General features: G+C 29.6%; 2 protein-coding genes across 2 annotated transcripts; both read right to left on the bottom strand.

The window, feature by feature from the left end:
• Positions 1–34: 34 nt before the first annotated feature.
• LOC123299200 (transmembrane protein 64) lies at positions 35–1,635 on the bottom strand. The gene is made up of 3 exons (XM_044881496.1): positions 1,059–1,635; positions 694–855; positions 35–307 (listed from the first exon to the last, which is right to left on the bottom strand). Exons 1-3 carry the CDS (start codon positions 1,584–1,586, stop codon positions 155–157), a joined length of 843 nt encoding a protein of 280 aa, XP_044737431.1. The 5' UTR covers positions 1,587–1,635; the 3' UTR covers positions 35–154.
• Positions 1,636–3,527: 1,892 nt separating this feature from the next.
• LOC123299199 (chitooligosaccharidolytic beta-N-acetylglucosaminidase) lies at positions 3,528–14,016 on the bottom strand. Its single transcript, XM_044881495.1, has 9 exons — positions 13,988–14,016; positions 9,344–9,455; positions 8,378–8,796; positions 7,184–7,535; positions 6,192–6,386; positions 5,749–5,881; positions 5,003–5,226; positions 4,036–4,234; positions 3,528–3,796 (listed from the first exon to the last, which is right to left on the bottom strand). Exons 2-9 carry the CDS (start codon positions 9,409–9,411, stop codon positions 3,560–3,562), a joined length of 1,827 nt encoding a protein of 608 aa, XP_044737430.1. The 5' UTR covers positions 9,412–9,455; positions 13,988–14,016; the 3' UTR covers positions 3,528–3,559.
• Between the last annotated feature and the right edge of the window lie 940 nt (positions 14,017–14,956).

The following is a 14,956-nucleotide window of genomic DNA, read 5'->3' as shown; positions in this document are numbered from 1 at the left end:
TATTTTGTTTGTTTTTTATTTGATTTTTGGTTGTTCCTTTGATCACGTATTTTTTTACACTTATTAGTATAAACTATAATATATACAAATAATTATTTTGGTTATTACATTTCGACACAAAACTCACCCAGTTTATTGAGATTTTAAAAAAGAATCACGCCAATATATAACTATGGCTACCAAGATCTGAAGAATCCGATGTGGCTAATGTGTTGTTATGTCCATTTTCCACATCTTCTAATGCACGCGTTAGTTCTAATCTTGCTTTACACAAAACCCACATCATTACTGATATACCAATAATTATCTGAAATTATTGATTAGCATAAGTAGAGGTCTAGGACTAGGCATAGTTATTGACAGTTATTGCAAAGCGTCCGTCATCGGGTATTTTGAAAATTTCAATTTTTAAAAGGTGTTGAAATTTGAATATGTCTCAGTCTCCCGATTTTCTAGCCGCCTGAAATGGCTGTCAAATACAACGCCCTGAAATAGACCTGATTATTCATGAATATTCAGGTTAGAAGTTAGACCGAAAAATGGGTCAGGAGTATGACTCTGATGCCAAAAATTTGGTACAAGTAACGCATCAGACGTGGTAACTCTTTCGAGCTTAATACCACCCAGAAGGTATGCTCGAACGACAATTATTCGGTACCCATGAAAATATCTAACATATTCTTAAAAACTTACTTGAGCAGCAAAAATCGTGTAGCCCAATGGTGAAATTGCATGATTGTCGATTACGTCGTGCATGGACCTTAAAGTTGAACCTAAATATACGTTGATTAATTGCGCTGGTAGTAACCCTAAAGCAGTTGCGATATGGTAACGTTTCCATGACACAGAACTAAGCTGCAAGCAAAAATTAAATAATAAAAATTTATATAGATATTTTTAGAAATGAAATTCAAAATTTCTCCGTTAATTCTAAAAAGCTCGATACAACATACAAATATTTATCATAAACTACCGTATCGATATAATTTTCATGAAAAGTGTTTAAGCTCTAAATGTTTTAATAAGCAACTAACACTTCCAAACAAAATATTACTTACCGCAAAAATTGTATTTTGTAAACCAAATGGTATTGGCGTAAGTCTTGTACACAAAACCACTTTGAACGCTTGCGGTCCTGATAAAATTTTTAAAATAGCTCGTGCTACCTCATTATTTTCTATATAACGTATATGAAAATATTTATGTATAAGTCTTATTACATTGTGGGCAACAAATACACCGATATTAACTGCAATTACTATTGTAAATAATCCATGCAATAAACCTAATAGATATCCACATGATATTATTAAAAATAGGTATCCAATAACTACTGGAAAGGATACGATAATAAATAAAACAATGTATATTAAAAAGATTACTAGTGGATCTTGTTTTTCAATACGTATTAAAATTGATTTAATATAGTCTTTACTTAAAAGTACAACAATTATTAAAATTGTAATTCCTAAAATTGTGATTATCGTATTTAAAATCGTCGTATAATTAAACACATTACTAACACGTGAACAGAGTGATGATTTTCTTGGATTATTTACTTCTAAATCATTTTCAGGATTATGCATTCTTTTTCGGTAACTTTTGCATACGCTTAAAATGTTTTTAACAATTACGTTTTTAATTGTAATTTTAAAACTATTTATATTAAGCATTTGTATCGAATTTAAATGTCATTTTTTGACACTTGTATACCAGTGACCATCAAACTTTGCACTTTGCAGAATATAATATTTAATAAATTTTTCTTTAGTATATTATTTGGTAATATATTCGGAGACACGTATTAAATATATTCATCGTATTTTTATAAACTCGCGGTTAAAAAGCATTTATAGAAAAATTGAAAAATATATGGAAGACACTAATTTAGTTCTAAAGTATGGTAAAAAAGTTCAAGGCACGCTACTCCGATTAGTATTAGAGCTTCTCATGATAGGCCGAATAGGTTATATTATAATCATTAGTTTAAAGTACTGATAGCTCAGCCAAATTGGTATCATTTATTTATTTTAAATTTATTATTATATTCAACTCTTATGGTAATTTCCAGTTGGTTGAGTTCTGTTTGTCGACTATAGAGGAGTTGGCTGAGTTCTGTATTTTTTAGCCTTTGCGTTCAAAAACGAGACAATGTTAAGAAAACGATATCCAACCGATATTTTCTTTGTGCAAAGATATTATATAAAGAGTAATGTGCAGTAAAATTAAATTATTTTAAATTTAAATCTATAGTAACAATATTTGATTAAATCCATTGACTTTATAGTATACATAGACTGAGCATCACCTATCTTTCCGTACCGTGTGAAGCGTGCCAACATCTGAGGTAATTGTTAGGGTCCGTTAGTGATATTTATCAAAAGAATATTGAGACATTTATCAAAAAATATACATTGAATATTGGGACATTTATCAAAAAATATACATTGAATATAGGGACATTTATCAAAAAAACATATCACATCACAAAATTTTTTACATAAAACATCGTGATTTCACTGAACTTTTTCGGTGTTTGACTTAAAAAAAACTTATCACGTATCACTTTAAATTTTTTCTTACACGAATCTACAATGAATTTGACGTAAGCAATTACCTCGGTTGTTGGCACGCTTAAAATCGATTGACACTCAGTCTATGTAGCTGTAATGTCAATGATTAAATCACATTTGGTACCGACCAAAATTACGGTATCGGCAGCCTATTCATCCTGTTGCGAGACGATTATATTAGAATTCCCAAAAATGAAAATGTCGGTAATACAGAACTCCGTATTATTGGTTTCTATTGTTACAATAATTTAGAAAAAGAGTTTTGATAAGTATGTCTCTATAGTCTAAGCTTTTAAATGTTTTTCACTTATATAGGAATTGACATTAGCTAGTTTACGAACTTTTCACGCGATTAAGCTTACCCTTATCCTACCTATATTTATGATTATTATCAGAACAATCGTAAATGCGCCATTTTAAACAATAAAAATATTCAACGCTTCGACAGCTGTTTAAATTTAGATATTTTGAGATCCTAGGAGTTTTTGAAGGGATGCGAGATTCTATAGCTGCGCCCCACGTTGGTTTCCCCTAATTTAGAATGATTAATAAGAAAGAAGTAATAAAGCTGTATAAAGAGACTGAACATGATATTATTTTAATTGTTTAAGAAATTAAACGTTTTTTAAGATTTTACGATTTTACCTGGTCTGGAAGTATATCAGTCGCACCGTCTTAGGATCGCCATTAATTGGTTTTAAATGGAAGATAAAAAATAAGTTATATTTCGCATGGCGTTTTTTTTTTTAAAAAAACTCATATCTTGTTCTCCGTTTTGTATTTTGATTGTGTATGTCAAATTTTATTAAATTTGAAATTATTTTTCAATTTTTAAATGAGAAAAAACTGAATTTGAAACAATTTGCGCAATTAATTATACTATCGCTAAGATTCTACTCCAAAGAAAGAACATGAACGATATCGTAGAAAAAAAAAAAACAAAACAAAACAATATATGGTATACGTTTTTTTATTTATTAAAAAGCTTACGGTAAAAAGTTATTACATTGTCCTTCATTTTGCGAACACCATTCTGGTGTAACAACATCCGACCGTACTCCTAATTTGACTAATCTTTCACGATGTCTTAGAAATCGTGGTAAAATTACATTGGTATTAGTTGGTTCCGGATCAGACCATAAACGTTCGGCAACAGCAGCTGTACGCGGCCATACTTTACTATCAACGGCGTTATCATCAACGTATTCAGACCACATACAAGCCTAAAAAGGAATTTTTCTTTCCATTTTACTGTTAAGAAGTTGATCGTGGTTACCTATACTCGGTTTTTTTTTTCAAGCGGACGCTCTCTCTGTAAATTTAATACCTGCTGTGTACATTTTCTATAAGTAAAAGACGTTTTCAAAGTATGGGGTGTGTTACATTTACAGAGACAGTATTCGTTTTTAAAAAAACGAGTTGTTTCTAACCACGACCATTGATTAGAGCTGATTATAATTACCTCACCACCAAGAACATTTGCGTGCCGTGGTATTCTATTATGATAGACCGTTGGCCATTTATAATATGGATTATTTCCACCCCAATATCCATGGTCTAGATACCAAGCATTTTTAGTAGAAACTATTAGTTGATAGCCCAATTGTAGTAAATCAGTTGGTAAGGGATCAGTAGACGGGACCCATGTTTGGATTACGTATCTAAAAAAACAGAGATGTGGTGATTCTTGTTCTAAGGTTCTTTGATTGTACTTTTAAATATTTTTCTGAAAATTATTCCGAGGTGAATTATCACACTTTTAAAAATCTCAAAATTGGGATGGATTTAAAAAAATCCATTTAAAAAATGCGAGATAATCATAAAAAATTTGTTTGTTTCGGAATTTGATGGAAGTTGATACAAAGGGTTACTTTGACCCAAAAAATACCAAGCCATCGTTCATTTAGCGAGTGGGTAAGTATTTTTTTAATATTTCCTAAAATCCTGCACGAAAATCTTTTTATTCCGGAATTCGGAGTGATCGTCAATCGATTTAAAGTGTGCCAACATTTGAGGTAATTGCTTGGATCAAATCCGTCATGGCGGCGGTGTCGAAATGTCAAAACAAAGTGTTGTTGTCATACTTGCCATTGTAGATTCGTACGAAAAAGTATAAAGTGATATGTGATAAGTATTTTTTAAGTTAAAAAGCGAAAAAGTTCAATGAAATCACCGCGATGTTTTATGTAACAAATTTTATGATATCAAAAATTTGACATTCAATGTAAGTTTTTTTTTTTTTTGATAATTGTCCCTTTATTCAGTGTATGTTTTTTTGAAAATTCCTTATATTCTTTAAATAAATGTATTTTTTTGATAAATGTCCTTAACTGGCCTAAGCAACTACCTCAGTTGTTGGCACACCTCTCACTGTACGGAAAGATAGGCGATTCTCAGTCTATGTACTTAATGTTCTAAGTATAACTTACTTTTTTGGATCTAAATAATTTTGAATATATTCAGGTTTAGTCAAAAGACTTGTCCAAAGTATTACTTTTGAATCGACATGCCCAACTTGTTGATCATATGTTTCAGTCGCTTTTGATTGATAGCCTGACCATAAGTTTAGAAAATCTTTTGTTGTTTGACCCATGTTTTTAGAAGCTAAGTAGTTTAAAATCTCTTGGGTGGAGTTCCAACATCCCATGTGTATCTAAAATGTTGAAATTAATCAGCAAAAATTTAATTTTTAAAAGTTATTATTAAATAATGTTTTGAGAGTTGTTTTTGTTTCAATATATGTATTACAATATTGTGAATTCTTTTGGTAGAGATTTAAAGAAATTCGGACAAAATTAGAAAACAATTCTCTTGTTTTTTTTTTGTTAGACACTATCTTATGCGCTGTATCGTAAGTAAACGGAGAGAGATGGGGATTTTTGGAGATATATGATATATATTATTTCCCTTCCACTTAAGGACATCCCCAGCGGCCCCTTTTGTTCAAATGAGCTAATATTTGGTACATAGGATTATTTATCAAGTGGATTGATGTTAAAAAAGAGAGATGCCGATTTCACTAATTTGGGAGGATTAGGGAAGTGAAGTAAGGAATAGAAAGATTTTTGTTTTTGCACGGAGAATGCAGAGTTTCCTTATCCGAAAACAATCCTCAGAACATTTGCTTTGATTCTTTTAAAGTATAACAGAAAGATATAATGTCGGTTATTTTCACCTCGTCGCCACCCATATGAATAGCTTCTTGATTAGGATTTATATTTATAACTTCTTTATATAGTTTTGCCAAAACTTTGTATACATTGGGATTTACTGGATTCAATGTACCGCAAGGAGGCTGAACACAATATCTAAAAAGAATTCAAACAATTTCTATAAAATTGGATTAAACTGAATGCCTATAAAAGAAAACGAATTTATTCGAATTTAAACCAAGAAGGTCTCATCATTATTTTTGATTTTATCATTCATATAGAAAATTTTTAGAACCATTGGTTTTACCTATGACCAGCATCTAGCATAAATCGAATTTGGTCAAATATCATTAACAGTTCAATCGTTTTTACTCGTTTGAATTTGGATCAATTCGTATTCAACAATTTAAATTTTTTGTCGTTAGTTGAAACTTAATATGTTTTACTTTAATTTAAAATGTATTACTTATTCCACGGTTGTTTATTAACACAAACTGCTAAATCTCCTAAATTGAAATCGGGACCCCATTGCCAACCATACCCTACATGTGCAGGCCCATCTAATTCTATTAATATTCTGATTCCGCGCAATAATGCAAATTCAATTAAATCTTTTACATCGTTGACTGTATAAATTTTATATTTCGAATATGCTCCATACCTGAAAAACACAACGATCTTATGTTTATTTGGGGAAACGAATTTATCACAATCGTTATTTGATTACTAATGGCATCATGATTCATGAAGTTTGGAAATAATTTAAAAAAGCTATATAAAGCTAGATATTTCTTGACAGCTGCGGTTCACTATTAAAATCTATTTGAAAAAAACCGTTAAAAAAGGAAAAATTTTTTTTACCTTGAATACGAATTACTTTTTTTCTACCAATCGTAGCGTGTACTTTGACATAAATGGGTTTAAAGATAAAACGCAGACAAGTCCAACGACATCAAAATCATAAAATTTAAATGAATAGAACGTAAGATATGGACCAAAACGTAAAAAAGACATTTTCCAAGATGTCGGATCCAGATGTCAAGAGATCGGCGAAAGGGTTAAATTCCCGAACACACAAATTCAGATTTAAGGTCTCCAAACAACTCCCTATTGAATGGATGAATAAAAAAATTTAGTGTCAAAACTTTTCACCCCTCTAGGATTTATGTAAGTGCACCGGACTGTGGGTATACCTAATGCTTTGGCCAGATACGAAGGCGAACACCAAACAATATCAAAAAAGGACATCAAAACATCGCATAATGAATGGATCGTGTTCACTTTGCGATGTTATATACTGTTTGATACTTGTCTATTTTCATTGTTGTCTGGTGTTCGTCTTCGTATATGGCCGCAACACAATCTATGTATAAGATAAGATAGATAATATAAGAATTTACGATTTTCAATTATTTCCAAACTTTAAATGAATTTAAGTGAATTTATATTTTGCATTACTGAGTAAATTGTGGAACACTTGGTATATCTAATGGAAAACTATGTGAGTCTGTGATATGCCAATGAAGTACGTTTAATTTTGATGCACCCATTGCTACTATCTGCCGTTTAATTGTATCAATGGACATAAAATTTCTAGCTGTATCTAATAGCAGTCCACGATGTTTGTATATAGGTTGATCACAAATTTGTGCGCTAGAAATCATCACCAACACATTTGCCATTTCTTTAGTATTTTCATCAATTATTTCATATGATGCAAATAATTGTGATAGTGTTTCCAGCGCATGTCGTATACCAAATACTGTCTCTGCTCTTATTGATACTTCAACTTTGCCATCCAATTGTTCACCTAAAATAAAATTCATAGTTCAAAACTCATCGTGTGTTTAAAAATTAATTATGATTTGTTGTTAGAATCATTATATTTGCGTTTAGTTTTCCAAGTATAGGGCTTTGCAAAAAACCATTTCTCGTCAACTTCATGAAACATTACCAAAATAAAACTAAAAAACGCATTACGGGAATTAAAAAACACATGCTACACCGAATTGCGACAAATCCTTACAGTAGGAAGTAGGGAAAAAAAGTGTTACAAAATGATTCCTCAGGGTAAAATGATCCCTCGTTGTTTTAACTGAACTATTAAAGCCATTTGTTATGTCTATCGATATTAATTTGACTGCTTTTGATCTATTCTTTTTTGTGTTAGTTTTCGGTCGCTAGTTGTTTTTCTCTTGACTTCTGTTAAATTTTATTATTTGTAATTTTGATAGGCGTATAATGACTTTTAAAATCAGTTTTTATGACGATATTCGCTGCGAGTAAAATGATCCCTTTTATATTGGTTAAAATGATCCCTATTTTTTGAACAAATCAAAAGAAATTGACATGTTAATATTACACCATTTGAATGAAGAAACCAAAAATGTTTCGACGTTTTATACACATCTCGAATAGTTTGGCTAAAAATTACATTTTTTTGGGAGACCTTCCTCTAATAGGCAAGGTTGGTAAATGCATTTTTACCATTTTTAATGTTGGTTCACAAAAAGCAAAACAAGACACTTTCACGGTCAGCTAAAATATTTCTGAATGAATTTTCTGAGTTTTTTTTAACAGGTTGTGCCAACTTGTGACGTCTTATATTAATAGAAATTAGATATAATAAATAATAGAATTGAAATTACTTACCAGTTGTTGAAATTTGTAAGCAATATGCTTCATTTGTCTCCCAAGATAACGATAGCTCTGAAGAATTTACATGAACATTTATTGTTAATGTTTTTTCAGCCACCTTTTTACAGGGATTGCCACAATAGGTAAATAATTTTGTAATAAATATGTCTTTAATGTCATTCAGATATTGTTTCACCCCAGGATTATTGTAAATTTTATTTTCCAAATTAAATGAAATTTGTGACGGATGTATTGCTGTTATGTTTTTAGAGATTTTTGTTTCGCCATTAATTTGGGGCCACAAAGATCCTTCTCCACATATCAAACGGCATGTATCCTCTGACGGATAGTAGAAATTCTTTTGTACACCATCTAATACTCGGACACACGTTTTGGAGGATTTATTACATTTCCATTGATCATTTTTGAAAGCTCTGCGAACAAAATTTAGGGTTTCAATAATCGATTTCTAACTTTAATAAAAATTTTAAAAATGTGTTTTTATTAATAGCTCATGTGATATTCATTATTAATGTAAATTACGAAAAATTCCAGTGTTTAATTTGATCCATTAATATAAATGAGAAAAATCAGTGAATTAAATTGAAAAAATTATTTTCTTTTAAAAAATCGTTTTTTTTTTATTGATAAGGCACATTTATGGGAAAAATGGGTTTTGGTTTCTATATATAGTTACTGGGACACTAAAAAATTCAGCAAAAGTTGAGTTTTTCTGTTTACTAGTATTTATTTTGTTGTAATATTTTTAGTGGAACTGTAAAATATTTTGTTTAAAAAAAAGGCAAACCTTTTTTGTTCTTTTAGTAAACTACAAATATTTTGATTTTTTCCAAAATAATTCTTATCGTATTTAAACGTTTTTGTTGTATTAGTTGTACCACCAAAAATTGCTCAAACACAATAAGTGAATTAATTTAGTTTTAGAAATTTTTGAGAGACATAAAATAAAAGTGTACTTACGTTTGCACGGATAAATCCACAGTTTGGAAAATAAAATAATACCAGAAAATTTGCGGATAAAATTTCATTTTAATTTAAATTGTAATCCATGAAATTCAAAATTCTTTGTAATCTGTGAATAAGAAATATATATTTTTTAGATTACTAATTTTTTTTGAAAATCTTATCTGAAAATTGCAAAAAAGTTGTTTAAAATATTATAATTTTTAAAACGGGATGGATTGGGCATGATAAGCCTTTTATTTTCGATAAATTAATTAGTCATGTTTCAAGAGCATAATTTAAATGTCTCTGAGCAAAATAATTTTTAACTTAAAAAAGGTTTAAGTTAATATAATCAGTGTTTTTGTGAGGTTGATAGCAGAAACGATGTTTTCCTTCGTATCCACAAATTATTCGTTTAAATTGTACAGTTTTTGAATCTTAAAAGAAGACTAATTTCCTTCTTTTGTGGGGAAGCAAGGGCGGATTAAGAAAGACCACAAATACTGTAATTTATACTTAGATACTTTGGGTAAATATATCTCTTTTGCATATATTCAAAAGTTAATATATATTACACCGGCATGGTGTTATATTGTAATAAATTTATCTGGCTTTGATTCTTCTTACTTCTTACAAAACCGTTTTGCAGAAATTTTGGTGAAATTAGATTTTTGAACTTACAATATTGTTAGTTAAAATTTTTTTTTTTTAAATAAGTTTAATTGATACACTTTTTATTCACCGCATTAATAAAAAATTATATTTTGACCACTGAAAATAAACAATCACTGACAAAATTATTTGTTGTTATTTGAAATTTTAAAATGTGATAATAAGGAAAAGAAATGTATAAATAGGCAAGTAGTATATAATAATAAAACTAATATTGAATTTAATTAAACTATTATATACGTAAAAAACCCGTGAGAAGCCGGGCTCCATTATGAAGGTCATATTTTCATTACATTTACTTTAGAGTTTTTGGGACATGAGATTATTGTTTTTTCAAGTTTTTGAATATATTAAATTTTTACATAAAAAGTTAAGAGAGGGAGCTGCAATTCACATTCAAATTTATAATCCTTCTACTCATTTGGTGGGGCTTTAGAGATAGGTGTGCAAAACCTTAAAAACTGAGAAAAACATTATATTTCGACATGTTAAAAGGTGTGAAAATGCTTGGAAATTTATACCTTTAAAATATGTAACTGTAAAAAATTTTATATTTCGTAATAAAAAAAGGGTGAAGGTGCTGAAAAGCTCATATCCCAAAAAAGTACTTTTTTGACAATAATTCAACCGAAATATAAATTTTCAACCTTCTAGCTCAATTAAGGGGGTTGGGGCCCACATACCGAATTTAATATGATTTGAACTAATTCGGGCCGCTGGAAAAATCCTGCAAACCTCCATAAATCGTGCTTTTTTACAATACACCACCACCGTCCGTTGAACTTTGGTACAGTGTAAAAGTTTATATTTTCGGATAAAATATGATTAAATATATATATATATATATATACATAAATTAAACAATCATTCATAATACAAAGTGTAGCAGAAATAGCTAGTGTATGAAGTATTTATCAGCATAAATAATCAGCAAGCCCATGCCTAAAAAATTTACGCAAGAAGGCCGAGCCTTTCTTAGATTGCGAATATTTCAATCAAATGATAATTTTACATTGTCTATATGTAACGGGTCTTCTTATATTTCTAACAGCCCATTACTTCTTTTTTATAATTTTTTTATTCAGTTCTAGAACTACTTAAGGTAGTTCTATCCCAGGAGTCCAGTCAAATATTATAGTAAGGCAAGGATAAGTGAGTCAAATTCACTCACGTATGCCATGGCTATTCGAGTCGATGGTTATTCTATACTCTTATTGTATGAGATAGTGTATAAAACGGTAAGAAATAGAAATCTCGTAGCTTAAATTTGATAATAACAAAAAATTAAAAATAAAGAAACAGACGAATAAAATTGAAAGTATGGATATCAATTTTATTACCTTCTGTATTTGTTACATATCAAAATAATATACATTATTTTAAATACGGGTATTATGCAAACTTCTATAAATGACCTTCTTAAAATGTTATTTTGATATCATCTTGCATAGAACAGAATCGATTACTTTCGCTGTAAAATTGTGATAAATTCTGATTTTGGTGGAAAATGATTTTTGTTATTTCTAACCATTGCTCCGTTTTTTAATCCCCGAACTAAAAAAAGGGGTGTTATAAATTTGATCGCTGTGTGTGTGCCTGTCTGTCTGTCGTATGTATGTGGCATCGTAGCGCCTAAACGGATGAACCGATTTTGATTTTTTTGGTTTGATTTGAAAGGTAATTTAATGAAGAGTGTTCTTAGTTAAGTTTCAAGTACGAGTTCCGTACCCCTAAAAAACTAAAAAATTGCCCAAATCGGTTCAATTTGGAAAAAACTTTAATGAAAAAGGTAATTTAATGGAGAGTGTTCTTAGATATGTTTCAAGTGCGAGTTTAGGGTTCCGTACCTGTAAAATTTGTCGGGGATTTTTATTAAAATTTGGTAAATTTAGTTAGTATGTACAATGAGTGGCGACAAAAGTTCATAAAAAAGTTTATACACTTTTGATAAAAATGGTCGACTTAGGTATATCATGGAATTGCTAAATTTATCTTACCTACCAAAACCTACCCGATTAATATTAACAGCTACTTTCAAAATAGTCGTTTTGAGTTATAAAGTAGGAGCCATTCATCAATACGTAAGCATAATTTTGGCAATTTTTGACCCACTCTACCCCCCATCTAAGGGTACATAAGTTTATTGTTGCTTGATAATAAAAGAATCATTTTTTATTTTCCAAATAATTGAAAAGAAAACTATTTGAAATCTGAAATGGAACTAGATTTCTAATATTAAATTTCGACTTACAATATATTATGTAGGAATAGGCTTTAGCCCCCTCTCCCCCAAGATAAGGGCGTGTAGATTTTTTAACTCCGTCTCCCCCTCGAGACCCTACGTAATGAATGAATAGCCCCTAATAACATGAGTATTTGACCACTACTGTACATATTCATAAAATATGTACGATCTGAAATGCTAGGTATAGAAGTGAAAGTAATAAAAATAATTAGGTAGATATACATCATAAGTTGTACAAGAAATACAAATTTTGATCTTTGAACATTTTAGAAACCCCCTGAAAATAGGTATTTAACCTTATAGGTGTTTGAAAGGATGAGGTTTTTGTTTTAAGTAGAATGTTATAGGTATTTAAGGAAAAAAAAAAAAAAACTTTTAACAAAAAGAAAACCGATTTTAAAAGAAAAACTTTTCCAAAACAATTTAATATGCACTAAAAAGTAAAAAATAATGATAATATAATGTAGTTAAAATTATTGTTATTTTTGGAGTCGGTGTCAGCCAAGGAAACAACTCTGACAGAACAGTTTGCTACATTAGCTTGTCTGACACCGACTCCAAAAATAACAATAAAATTATTATTATTAATAAAATTACTCCATTATATTATCGTTATTTTTTTTACTTTTTAGTGCATATTAATTTGTTTTGAAATACTTTTTCTTTTGAAGTCGGTTTTCTTTTTGTTTTTTTATTTTGTGATTTTTAGTGAATCTGAAGTACACTAACTAATTTGTCACTTAAAAAAGAATAATCGAAATCGGTTGGCGTGATATTGAGTTATTCGTCCTCTTGTCGTGCATACTTAATGCAAATTTAAGACTTTTATGGTTTTCTCAGAGATACCGTTATCAGAACTGGACCAAAATGAAATGGGACCACACGGGAAGCACCAGCTTTCAAATAGATAAATAATCATCAAAATCGGTTCGCCCAATCGAAAGTTCTGAGGTAACACACATAAAAAAAACAGTCGAATTGATAACCTCCTCTTTTTTGTTTGAAGTGGGTTAAAAAGCAAAATAATTTTTAAAATTTTGGTTCGTTTCTAAACTTTATATAAAAATTAAGGATAACTAATTTGTTACTATTGCACCCCTTTGCGCAAAGCAACAAAGCATCATCAATGTTTTGTGCAATAGAGTTCAAAAATAGAAAGTACAAGTTTTCAAACGAGCTATTTCGTCGCTCCAAATTTCATGATTTTGCGCAATGTTGCAGCTGTTTTTGGCAAAATTTTAGATTAAAAAAATTTTCCTATAATACTTTGGTTTTCCTATAATCACACTTTTTTCGACTGATTGTACGGTTTTTGAGTTTTCCGTGAAAACCAGTAAAATGTGGGACTTCACGCCCAATAACGTGAAAAAAGTACATATAAACCCACCCAAGAAAGAAAAACGTTAAATATAAAGTTTTTTTCTTCAATATTTTCTCTTTAATTTTGTTAATTTTTAAGTGTAAGTGAGATTAGATTGTTAATCCACAACAAATTTGAGCTTATCCATTATTTTATGTACACACTCAAAAATTATTTATTATGAAATTATATTAAATTTTGTTTGTCGATTAAAACAAAATCTTTTGTGTTTATTTTATTTATTTTGAAAACTATTCGAAGTAAAAATTATATTTTTATACCTTTCTAATTTTTGAAATTAAAAAAAAAGTTGAAGAGTAGGCTTGAAAATCCACATGCATTCATATAAATAAATAGGGTGTAATAAATAAAGCACACTTACCGGTAATTTTAAAGAAATTAGTACGAAACACTGATAATGATTTAATTACTCTCCACCTATATGATAATAAAAATTAATTTATATTTTCAAAAATACTTGTTTTATCAACAAAAATTTGTGATTAATAAATATTTAGCAGTTATGTAAATATTTTATGCTGCTGTGAAGTTCATTGTCACTAACCAATGTTGATTTTGGTTGTGTTTGATTTCAAAAGATACATTTTTGTATCGCCCACACAAAAATTTGTGTATGGTTCGTCTTCGCACAGTGTATAATAAAAAGAAGGTGTAGCCACGACTGATGTGTAAGATAAATTAATTTTAATGAAAAATAATTCCATAGACATTTTTTTAATTTTAGTTTTCATATTTTTAAATCATTGATTAGATTAACTTATACATTATAAATTTGATTGTTTGGAGCCTACTCAAAACTAAAATTTTAGCCATAAGAAAGGTAGGAGTACATAATAGTTCTGGTTCTGAAATCCATTCCGCATATACCAAAAGTTAACATTGATAAAATTCAGTGGTGCGCTAAACTTCTTGCATTATTAGTAAAAATATCGAGCAAAGGTAAAGAGCAAAGAGTAAGCGGTAGGTTTATATTGAGGATGTACGAGCGTCAAGGTAATTTTGGATAAAAGGCTGGATTTTTTTAAATATGAAGTTGGACTAAGCCAAAATCAATTCTGATAATTTTAAGGGGAGGGGGTTGCCCGATTATCTAAATAAATAAATGACTTCAAAAGTAGGCATATTTAAACGCTAGATGGATGATATGTTTTCTTAGACTTCTCGAAAACTAGTCAAAAACTAGTTGTGCCCGACTAATTAAGAATGTATAAGCACGGTAGTGGGGACACAAATTAAAAAAATATATTTTCAATTTTGATGGTGAATTATGTAATAACTTCAGAATAAAAGACGAAAAGTAATAATAAAATTTTTCGATACCTGAAATAAT

The sequence above is a fragment of the Chrysoperla carnea genome, chromosome 4 (assembly GCF_905475395.1).
Source record: "Chrysoperla carnea chromosome 4, inChrCarn1.1, whole genome shotgun sequence".
Lineage (NCBI taxonomy): Eukaryota > Metazoa > Arthropoda > Insecta > Neuroptera > Chrysopidae > Chrysoperla > Chrysoperla carnea.
The sequence above is the reverse complement of the archived record's forward strand: the minus strand, read 5'-3'. Positions and strand labels throughout refer to the sequence as shown.